Below are 12,168 nucleotides of genomic sequence, written 5' to 3' on the forward strand. Positions count from 1 at the left end.
CCTGCAGCAGAGGGAGGCACTCTAAGGTGGGCCTGATCTCCCCCTGAGAACAAGAGTGGCCATGCAGGGGAAGGATAAGTCCTCTCCCACCCTAGCCCAGCCAGGACTTGCAGCTAGAAGCCCCCTAACTGAGGCGTTCCCAGCAGCAAGGGGGAGATCAGATTTCACAGGGAAGGGCTTATTTCACAATCTGTGACACATTTTTCAGGGCTGTGAAATTGGTAGGACTCTAGTTCCGAGGTTGCAGGAAAGGGCGCCATGTTGGGTGATCAGAATGCTGCTGTGTTTGCACCGAAGAGGATCTGTGTAGTCGGCACTACCGTATCACAGGGGCTGAGACTGAGGGCTTGTCTACGCTTACGGCGCTGCAGCTGTGCCACTGCAGCGCTTAGTCATGAAGCTACCTATGCTGATGGGAGAGCTTCTCCTGTACTCTACCCCTCCGAGAGGCGGTAGCCGGGTCACTGGGAGCTAGGTCAGTGTTTTCCAAAACCCTGAGCGACGTTGTTATACCAACATGAGTTTGCAGTGTAGACCAGCGCTGGGAGGTCACAACTATGGAAACATTTGAGTGGAAAGCAAATTAATGTATTCATCCCTGGATTCCATGCTATGCCATGAAACACATATCACATGTGGGGGTTCTTAGGGGTTACACCGTCCATCTCTTCCATGTGTGTATCAGAGAAGTTCCTTCCAGGAGTCGCTGGGCATTCCACATGCTGTGGAAGTGAGACCATTACAAGTCAGACAGGGAAGCATTTAGGCTACATCTATGCTGCAATCGTGGAGGGGGAAGGAAGGCATACCTGTGCTTTAACGTAGCTAGCTCACTAAAAATAGCAGTAACGACATGGCAGCATGGGCTGTGCTTGGCCTCCCTGGATACGTATTGTCATTGCTAGCCTCCACTGAAGCCCCCCTCATGGTGTCCTTTTTAGCTTGCTAGCCAGATGAAAGCTAATGCAAGTACTTCTGCCTGAGCCGTAAACCATACCATGCTGCACAGACCGATCCTTAGAGAGAGTGTGGGCCGTGGGTTTGAATTTATTTCTGAGAACGTTTTTCTTTTATCTAGAGACCATCCTTTCATGATAGTCCAACTTGAATTTAGAAGTTGCACAGCTGAACAGACAACGCAACTGCAAGCCTGAGTCACCTCTAACGACCAGCCTGATCCCTCAGGGACCGGCCATCTGACAAGAGCTCAGCAACCTCACGTTAGGGCTGGGCCCTAGCTCTTAAATAGTTTGCACCCTAATTGATAGAGCTAAATGGCTTCCTACTGACATCCCACAAACGTCACCATCACTTAACAGACAGCAGATATTTGGGAAGCCAGTATTAACCAGGGCTCTGAATTTGCCAGCTTGCTGCTACACTTATGGCCGGAGCATGAGATGTGTGCAGAATATACCAACTGTAAAGGGCACCAACTACATCCCTTTTCCCACTGTACATGGCCTATACTCCTACCCAGATCATTCTGAACCCACATCCTAACAGTGCCGGTATAGTGTCCTTCCTCCAGACACAATTTCCATCTGTCAGCGGGAGTTTAGCCAGAGGAAGGCTTCCACTGGCAGAACTGAATCCTTTAGTCATATTCATCTACCCTAAAAAACACTATGGCTGAGATTTGCAAAGCCACATAAGAGCTTTGGACATCCAATTTCTCTTACCGTTAGCGGGAACTGGACATCCAAACCCCACGTGTGGCGTTGAAAATCTCACCCCATAGACATGCTAACACTACAAAGCAGGGTATTTAGAGAGAGAAAAAGAATTCAGTCCAGGATCTGTGGCTGGTGTAGGGAAAAGGGGGCTAAGGAAATGTCTCTGTCCTTGGTACTGACTTCAACAGACAGTGATTTCCCCCTCCCGGCCACTACAGATGAATTGTCTCTATCCACTGTCCAAAAGGGACGTAGCAAAAATCACCGAAACAGCACCTTTGTGCAGACTGAGTGTGATTTGCTTCTCAGGTCTGACAAAGGGTTTGCTGAGCCCTGCAGCTCAGCATCTTGGAGTTTGTTTAGAAATAAACTCCCAAATCAGTGACAGAATGGCCTGTAATGTGTAGAATTAGCAATGAAAGGCCCAATTCTGTTTTACATCATTGATGGTGTAAGTGAGCTCAGAATTAGACCCTAAACCCTTCAGTTATTTAGGTGTTTGTGATGTCACCATTAGCTTTTGCAGGGGTAATGCAAAATCCTGCTCTCGGGTCTTAGAAAGTGAGAAATATTTTGTTTAAAATTATAAAATGTCCAGTATTTATACACTTTTAATCTGTACATACATTATGTTACTACATTGGGGTGAAATGTACCCCGTGCAGAGATGCAGCAAAAGTCCAGGGTGCCATTTATGTCTCACTTATACCCTCAAAATAGAGCGTACGTGGCATTTAAGTGGCACGTAGGCCTTGTGGTGGCTCTCTACATTGTGGTGAATTTCACCCGCGGTAATCCAGGGTTTGGTGTTTCCTAGATATCTTGTCTCTTCAGCAAAGTTTTGCAACAATCCTTTAACATACTCTTTTTATCACTTTGAAAATAAGCATTATTGTCTGCCAACAGCTCTAAGTAGATGCCCCAGTGCTAAGGGGTTTATTGGGTAGTAATACATATCTGATCAATTCAAACATTTTTGAGATGATTCCACAATAAATGGCATAAAGGATGGATAACACTTTGTAAAGGGAGAGTAAAGACAGTAAAGAAGAGGAAAGTCTCGTAACCTTTGAAAAGTTACATCACTCTTTGCAAACAACAAGCTGTTTGGCTCAGTCATATCCTCAGCTTGGTGGGGTGAAGATCAATAACAAGTGTCGAGAAATCGGACACAAAAGCCAATTCAGTGTTTTCTTGCCATCAAAAATTCTATTCTCTGATTCTTAGAACATTGACAAAGATAAGGTGGGTGAGGTAATATCTTTTACTTGCATTATACATGTCCACAGTCTCCAAAGGGTTAAATTCCCATTGCCAAATCTTTCACTCCCTGTGCTGTATTGGAAAACAGATTGAGGGTGTTCTCTAAATTGTTCAATTTTTCCTTTAAATTTCCATTTGATATTTTGCTTTAATTTTTTTTTAATGGTCAGGCTCTGAACATAGCTCATTGGTGTACACGTTTGTCAGCTCCTAATTACAAATCCGGACCAAAAGGATCAGTAATATACATACTTATTTCCAATGGGTACTCGGTAACTAGAGATGTCGAAATGAAAAGTGGTGCAATAAGCATAACATTAAATAATGTCCAAAATAAGCAGTCCAACCTCTTGAGGCTATTCTGTGATATCTTTCGATGATTACATACAGACTTAGCCACAGATAGGACCGTGTCTTGGACAGATGCAAATCAACTTTCTTAAAGAATAAATTGGATACAGTAGTTGTTTTTAAAAGGTCAACATTTCCCAACGGAGACTTTAGCGATATAGCCAATCCAAAGCACATGGGAAAACCACAGAGGGCTAATTGTAAGAAAACACTGATATTTTAATGGGAACCTCTGTAAATATATTTGAAAATACTGGAGTTTTACTACAAGTCAAAATGCACCTAGAGTTGATCTACATGCAAATTCCCATCCCCCCGTGGACCTGGTCCACACTGTAGTTTTCTCAAACACCTCCCTTGTGCTGCCATGTGGCATAGCAGTGACCCAAAGGGACACATTGCTTGGAGCCCTCCATTGCTTTGACGCTGGAGATCTCATGCAATCAGTCAGGTGTGGGGCCTTCCCTCCCCTGGAGAGACAGGGCGTATGGCCTAAACTGTGCCATCGGAATAGAGGACCGGGATCTGTGTGTGACTCCTGAAAGAGCCACGTTGCCAGGGCTCAGAGGTGGGGGTGGCTCTTGGAAGCATGGAGGGGGAAGCTGTGCATTAGTTGCTGAAGGAGCAGGGTGCACTGACCTGTACTACCTCGGTGCTGGGGAGCAGTGGAATCTGCAGGGCCCAGCCAGCCCCTAGCCCTGCTCCCTGCTAACCCATAGAGCCTTCCTTTGCACAGTCCCTACAAAGGGGCTCCCAAAGGATCCGGAGCATGTTGTGGAAGTGGCACTCCCCTCATCCCCTTCTCCCCATCCAGGATCAGAGCTACCAAGTTCTGCTCAACTCCATGGGTGCCATGTCTCACCAGGAACAGTCACTGACTCCCCTCAGGGGGCCCCAGGGCCACTCTGGCAAGGAGGCAGGAGCACTCCCTCTCTGCACAGGAGGTTGGGTCGGGCAGATGCACGAGCAGCTGGGGAATGGGAAGTCAGAAGTGACTGGGGAGCCTGGAAAAGTCAGTGGGGTCCAGAGCATTTCAAGGAGTCAGGGTCGGAGTGTGGCAGACTTGGTTCACTGAGTCATTGCAAGTGGGGTGGAGAGAAAGCACTGGTGGAGCCTGAGGCTGGTGGGGGTTGCTGATGGGATGGGAGACCCTGAGACTGTTGGGGGTGTTGGGGATGGAACAGTCTGAAGTGGAGAGTGGGGAGAGCCTCAGCAGTTGGTGGGATTGCTGGTGGGGGGCAGCCTGAGGCTGTTAGAGGATTGTTGGGGGATGGAACACCCTGAGGTGGGTGGGGTGTGGCAGAGCCTGAGGCTGTTGGAGGGTTGTTGGGGGATGGAACAGCCTGAGGTGAGTGGGGTGTGGCAGAGCCTGAGGCTGTTGGAGGGTTGTTGGGGGATGGAACAGCCTGAGGTGGGTGGGGTGTGGCAAAGCCTGAGGCTGTTGGAGGGTTGTTGGGGGATGGAACAGCCTGAGGTGAGTGGGGTGTGGCAGAGCCTGAGGCTGTTGGAGGGTTGTTGGGGGGATGGAACAGCCTGAGGTGGGGGGGGTGTGGCAGAGCCTCAGGCAGTTGTGGGGTTGTTGGGGGCATGGAACAGTCTGAGGTGGGCGGGACGTGGCAGAGCCTGAGGCTGTTGGAGGGTTGTTGGGGGGATGGAACAGCCTGAAGTGGGTGGGGTGGGGTGTGGCAGAGCCTGAGGCTGTTGGAGGGTTGTTGGGAGGATGGAACAGCCTGAGGTGGGTGGGGTGTGGCAGAGCCTCTGGCAGTTGGAGGGTTTTTTGGGGAGATGGAACACCCTGAGGTGGGGGTGTGTGGTGTGGCAAAGCCTGAGGCTGTTGGAGGGTTGTTGGGGGGATGGAACAGCCTGAGGTGGGTGGGGTGTGGCAGAACCTCAGGCAGTTGTGGGGATTGTTGGGGAAGCGATGGGGGGCAGTACCTGTGCCAGAAACTGTAGCTGGGGCTGCTGAGCTGGAGACTGCCTGTGGGGGTGAGGTTACATGGGAGTGTGGCACTGAACGCCTGACACCCCTCAACCCTGCTGTATACAAGGGGAGATCTGAGGCAGCTGGGGGCATTTTCCCCCATACATTTGTTCTTCCAGTCCCAGGACTGGACACTTGCCCCTATCTGAGGCAGAGCCCTTACAACTAATGGCTTCTTATGCAGAGTAGCTAAGGAATTTTTCTTTATACAGCCAATGAGGATTTCTGATCTCTAGCACCCCACTTCTTCCCTTGAAATAAACCTCTGCTCAAGACACCAGAAATTTAACAGCAGGGGGAAGTTCCTTCCATCTTACTCTCCCTTTTGAGAAGATACAGTTCACTCCACAGCTGGACCCAAAGCTCTTCTGCAGGACTGCTGCTCAGAGGACACTGATACACTCGATTTAGCAAGCTTTTGGCAACTGGCTAAAAAGTCAGATGCTAAGTCTGCATTCTGCTGTGTGTCCTTATCATGTGCTCCCATACTTGGTTTGCATTTCTGCTAGCAATTATGGGCTGGGAGAACATGCTTTAAACAGGGTTGCCTTGGAAGGCACATAGATGTTTAGCGACCACCAAGATATAAATTGGCTCCTAATGCCCATTTTTCCAAGGGCACACACTGGAGTGGCTCCATTTTTGAGCATCTAAATGGAGAGAACTGGGGCATCCCCGGAAGTCAATGGCACCTGCAGGTGCTTGTCCCTTCTGAAAATCAAATTGGGCACTCATTCACTAAGGCACCCAAAAGGATGTTTTGGGAATTTTTGGCCACATATTTTTCTGTTTGCGATCATTGTGGTTTGAAGGGAAATTACTGGAGACTGGGAGAATTCCCATCTGAATTTGCTTCTTAGATACAACAATGATGAGTCCTATAGAAAACAGAGATTTTACTGGAGACAATTAGATTAGACAGATGACATAAGTGTAATTCATGTCATTGCAAGCTGGACCCCGAACTTCAGAACATGGCTACCTACACATCTGAAAATGCCCTGGGCACTTAAGCACTCTCTCTACAAAGTTGCTAGGGTTTAATTCAGATTGGTTTTATAAGGCAGTTGCAAACCAATTTCAGAGTTTCCATCCAGAGGTTTGCACTGGTTTAACTAAACTGATTTTTTAAATGACTTCAGTTAAACTGGTGCAACGAGGTATTTAGAGCAGCCCCCTCAAGCCAGCTCCAGCCCTAAGGAATGATGTGTAATAAATATGACAATGTAGGTCTCACCGGGGACGCGCTGACAGTCACTTCCATGCTTGAGGAGTAATGAGAAATCACGACACTACAGGAGAGATGGGGATGCTAACATTTACTTCATATTTTATATCAGTTTTAAATTCATGTAATTCTTGATCTGTGTTTGATTTTAAAAAATGTGCATTGATTATCTTAAGCAAAAAGCAGTGCCAGCAACCAAGAATTCAGACGCTCTGCAAATCTCCGGCAAGCCAATGTGGGGAAGTGCCATGAAAGGCACTAGTCACTATGGAAAAGAAAGTGCAGATTCAATTTCAAAGGGTTATTATAAACACATTCAAAGTTCCTTAACTGTGGGCCAAACTCTGCCCTGATTTACAGACAGTAAAGCCAGGGCAATACTGCCTTTTATTTTTCAGTCCCTCCATTAAAAACAATGGTGATTATGTAGTAACAAACATTACTGGTACAGCAGTAGCTTCTGCTAACTGTGTAAAAACTGTGCAACACCTCCCTGTATTGTGGGCTTTAATCAAAGGCCCAACTCAGGCAAACCTTTAATGAGAGGTTTGTGTAAATAAGGACTTAGGACCCACTTAGGACCCAAGGGGCTGAGTTTTCTCTGGGAAGCGCTGAGCACCCTAGCTCCAAGTCCAGTCCTACTGCTACCAAAGTGATGTTTAATTGGAGCTGTGTGAAACTTTCTGAGTGAAACTGAAAATACTAGACGTGAGAAAGCTTTTGGATTCCTCTGAGAAAATATTAACTGACCTATCTTCATACGAAAAGCTCATTTTCAGTAAAAAATGGGAAAATGTCAGTGAAAACAGCTTTATTTTTATGCATCTAAAGGTGAAATGTTGCTCAAAACTGAGCAGAATATAGGAAAAATAAAGCTAAGGTTCCAGCAAAGATGGGGCTGCAGCAGAAACATGCCAAAGTGTGATGTTTTACATCACAAGTGGTATTTTCACTGTGTGTAAGCCTCCCGAACAAACTAGTGAAAAGCGTTCCCATTCCTCACAGCCCTTGTCTCACAGCACGAAGGGATCGATCCTGCAAGGTGCTCAGTTCTCTGAGACAAACCCAGCACAGCACTGAATATGCACGTGCTAAGGTTCTTTCCTGGATCAGGACTAGAGCGCCCAGCACCTTACCTTGCAGACTCAAGCCCCAAATGTGCCTGCTAAGAATGTTCAGTTGTTTCCTAGAATGCAAGACAGCATGTAAGCGGGTTGTAAAATTCACTTCTATTCCCAGCAATTTGGCTGGAGGAAGAATTTTTCATACTCTCTTCCCATGGATGGAGCAACTAAGCCAGGTATTGAGGAAAATTAACCAAGAGCAGTTTAGCAAAGAGCTTTCAGTCCAGCTGCTTTGGCACAATATGAATGGGATGAAACCATGCAAGTGAGAAGGCAGAAAACCTGAGTGCACTAACAGGCAGCGGCTGGTGCTGCAGTAAAAGGCTGAGGTTGGCAGTGGAGGCCGCAAGCGGGTCGGCTCTTACCTGACCACCTGCAAAAATGACAGGGGTGGAGGCGGGCTTTGGGCGATAGGGAATGGTGGCACCTTTCGGTGGGGACTAGGAAAAGGGACAAGGAGAGGGAGAGAGAACATTAGAACAGCTTTCCTGAAACATCAGTAAAAAGAAAGTTAGAAAGCAACCAACCCAACACAGGTCATGGACACCACAACGCACACGAGTTCTATTGGATTGTCCTTGTCCCGCAGAGATTCCTTCAATAACTTTAACAGAAACGTTGGGACTGGGCGAATATCATTTCCAAATGATAGGAGACAAGGGAAATAGTCATATGAACGGGGGGCGGGGGGGAGTCCTTAAATTAAATGAGATGAGGCTTCTCAGCAATTCCCTTTCCTACGGGCTTTACTCCAATGAACCTTCTCAACTTAATCTATTTCACTCTCCTACACTTGTCACCATACACACTGTGCATACTTATTTCTCTGCTAATCTACATTCATAATTTACCAGGCTTTTGTGCATGAGAGAACATCCTAGCAGCACCACCCTCAAACTCTCATTGAAGACAAGTGGCAACAGCAGGATGTGCTGGCTATGGGATATGCAGTGGGGTTGCTAGGGAGATAACTCGTTAGGAATACATATAGAGAAGTTTTCTTCATATCGTAGCCTTTGTTACCATCATCAAGCTATGCTGTACATATCGACAGCTGATTACAGCATCGCATCAGTGATGTCAGGTGTTGGATATGATGCTGTGGCACTAGTGTAGAACACCGCACACTATAAGTGTGTTGGAGGGAAATTAGAAAGAGTGAGAAGATTGTACAACAGATAGACCATCTTTGTCTTCTCCACTTAAAAAAATACTTTTTAGTTTCCTCCAATGCAGATAGGCCACCAGTGCTGCTGGTCCTGCTTTTATCTTATGAACCTTGCAACCATTGCAAGGTCTTTGGGGCAGAGACTGTCTGGTTACTATATATCCATACAGGACAGTGCAGGACTTTAGTGGAATGGGGCCTGCTATGTGGTGGTAGTAGCAATAATAATAATAAAGAACTGGTGAATGTAATATACACACACAGGGCAGCTCACAAACTATTGTCCCACAAAGGCTTGGAAATTACCCTGCCTCTCCAAGGATCTCTAGATTTTAGAAGAGAAGCATTTTATTATAAACCTGCAAATAAGAAATTATGTTTATTACACTCAGTGGCAAGTGATTCCTTGTTTCCTGGCTTAGAAAGGAAATAGCATACAGCTATTGTGACCCCTTTCCGTGATGTTACTGTACTGATGAAAGGGATCACATTGGGGGCATGGAAGATTCATGGTGGAGCAAGTGAGCAGTGACTGAAGAGCCACCGTGTAGCCACATGCCGTTGGAAGGGTTCTCCCCACACACACCCTCTGTCTTTTCATCCTGCCACAAGTCAATGCTATTTGCCAATTCAGTCTCCTGCTTCAACCTGACCTGTCTGTTGTGAAGGCAGTGCAAGAGCTGTATTCTGTGACTATTGCTCCTAATAGTGTTTGTGACAGGTGCATGCTGAGTACTGTCTGAGAACCAAATCATTGTTAATGCATGAAAGAAATCTTGCGAAAGCCTCTTCCTGTGAGATTTCAGACCAAAATGTTTGGATTCATATCCGTTATTGTTTCTATTATATACAATACATATTTACAGGTAATTCTAGTTTATATCTATAATTGTAATTACACACACAACTACTATCTGCAGAATGCACGGCATATAAAATCAATATGAGTATTCAGAACCTCACAATAAATATTAACACACAGAAAAACTGTGTGATCAAATCCCCCAAATGAACTACAGTATTTTAAGGCTCTATATTCACAAGTCTGCTTTCTCTCATACTGCATTAACACCACAGGAAAAACGAGAATTTCACTGGTTAAGTAACAGAAAGGTGACAGGATTGTAATGAAAGTCATTGTAAAGCTTTACAAAAAATATCGATACTTCAGCTCAGAGACCTATCTCCCGTTTTGACTCAGGCTTCCCATTTGCCTCTACTGCCATAATGGGCACTGAATTCTGCATCTCCAAACAGGTACCTGGTGCTGCAAACCTGTCCATCACTCGTGCAGCCCTGCCTGTGATTACTGCTGCTCCAAACCCACCTCTGCCAAAATCCTTCTCCCAACCTCCTCCCTCTCCCAGCTTCCCTTGCTAAGAACTCCCCAGACACCAGTGTGCAGAAGGCTGATTCCTGCCTTCCCTCACATACTAAATACAGTGACCATATCGCTCCAGTCCTCAGACAATACCGCTGCCCCATTCATTTCAGGATCCAGTTCAAAATGATCTTCCTAGTTTTTCAAATGCTCCACGGACTTGCTCCAGCTCATGTCACAGATCTTATTTCTCTCTATGCCCTTCCCACTCCCCTTGCTTTTCTAGCACTAAGCCATCTGGGTCCTGCCGCACAAGCTCTCCGGCCTAAGGGAGAGAGCCTATGGCCTCCTAATTTCGAAAGCAACCTTCTTGTGACTCTACTGCTGACTGCCCCTCCATCTCATTTCAAATCTCAAGAGAAAACATCGTATTTCACTTATCGGTTAAGTTAGAGTTCAGTCCCAGACTCCATAACTAGTAAATGAACAGAGTGCATGGCTGGCCAAGAACATATTATGAGGATTTTAAAATAGAGGTACCAGGAAACATCAATGATCCAGTAACTGAGAGTGAACAACAACATCAATAGCTATTCCAGGGTTTTCACTGTAGTTTGGTTGTTGATAGCGTTTCCTATATACTTTACCCCCATTGTTACAGACTGTACCTCCAGCATCACCACACAGATCTGTTTGACACACTGGATAATTGCATCGGGGGTCCCCGAAATTGTCACTGCCCGCTCTGTGGAGTTGGGCAGCATGTCCCCCGCCACTTGAACCTGAGCACCTGTTGACTGGAGAAAGCAGGAAGGGGGAGAGAGAGAGAGAGAGAGAGAATAGCAAAGTTGAATGCACAGCAGCTGTAACAATGAAAACCCCTAATCATCCCTTTCTTTGTAGTCAGCTGCAACTTCAATGCGCTCGTGTTTTGGTGCATTAGACCCTGGTTAAGAATTGCTTGCTTTGCAAATATTACATGACAATCACCCTCCCTCCTCTTGCCATGCCATGTACACTGTGAATATGTCAGTCTTCAAGGCCTGTAGAAGTCAAATGTCATGCCATGCCAGTGCTGGCAGGAGCCCGGGTCAGTTACATGCTGGGATCCTTAGGAAATCAAAAGTCTCAGTTTAACATTTCCGAGTCAGCTGCTGGTGGCAGGCATTTTGCTGGAGGTGACGCCATTTGTGAAGCTGGCTGCAAAGTCAGTTTCCATTCTCACTTGAGTTAAATGTAGCTTTTAAATGGTGCACTTACAACTGAGGTTTAAGAAAAGGGTCTGCCTTACCTCCCTGATTTCCTTAATCTTGGAGCCTCCTTTGCCAATCAGTGACCCACACTGGCTAGCAGGCACGACCAACCTCAACGTTACTGGTGGTTTACTGGTAGCAGTGCTGTTACTCATTGAGTTGATTATGTCCTTGGGAAAGGGAAAAATAAAAGTGCCTTTATTATTCTGCCATACACATCCTATCCCAACTGGTGAAAACATACAAGGAAGGGGACAGCTTAATCTTCCCTTAAATTGCACATAGGACCATACCGTGCTGTCAGAAACCAAAAGCACTGTCAGTCACCTATTTCCAGGGCCGCCCAGAGGATTCCGGGGGCCCGGGGTTCAGGGGCCAGGGGGGGCTCTCTGTTCCGACCCCACCCAGAGCCACCGGACCCCCGCCCCCCCCCCCCGCGCGGTCACCCCGCCGGGGACCCGCCGCCGTGCGCGCCGGTCTTTGGCGGGCGGGTCGGCGCGCCGCCCCCACGGGAAGGACCCCGCTGCCCCCGGCGCCGCGACCTGCCGAACCGGGCTGAACCCGGTCCCGGGCGGTCCGTCCCATCGGGGCGGTCGCCGGGCCCCCGGTCGTCCCCGGAGGCGGACCCCCGACCCCCCGGGGCCGGGAAGCCTGCGAAGAAGCCCCTGTTCTGCTGGAAGAGTTTTCCGGGTCCCCGGACCCCGCCCAGGGGCCCCCCAAGCCCCGGCCCCCTCGGGCCCCCTGTGGGGGGGGGGCTGGGCCTGGGGGCCCCCTCCCCCCCCTGCCTATTTCCATAGCTCATA

At 47.6% G+C, this 12,168-nt stretch overlaps 1 protein-coding gene across 5 annotated transcripts in view; it reads right to left on the reverse strand.

Annotated features, from left to right (window-relative positions):
• Positions 1–12,168, reverse strand: part of PCBP3 (poly(rC) binding protein 3) — a 119,969-nt gene that overhangs the window by 29,684 nt on the left and 78,117 nt on the right. For 2 of the 5 annotated variants that reach the window (XM_039495732.1, XM_039495731.1), the window contains exons 6-7: positions 11,404–11,535; positions 10,781–10,909 (exon numbers count right to left, since the gene is read on the reverse strand). In XM_039495732.1, coding sequence (XP_039351666.1) covers positions 10,781–10,909; positions 11,404–11,535 — 261 coding nt within the window. Of the gene's footprint in view, positions 1–7,919; positions 8,064–10,759; positions 10,910–11,403; positions 11,536–12,168 lie in introns of all 5 variants that reach the window. The other 3 variants (XM_039495729.1, XM_039495728.1, XM_039495730.1) reach the window with 3 other exon arrangements.

The sequence above is a fragment of the Mauremys reevesii genome, linkage group 11 (assembly GCF_016161935.1).
Source record: "Mauremys reevesii isolate NIE-2019 linkage group 11, ASM1616193v1, whole genome shotgun sequence".
NCBI classification, from domain to species: domain Eukaryota; kingdom Metazoa; phylum Chordata; order Testudines; family Geoemydidae; genus Mauremys; species Mauremys reevesii.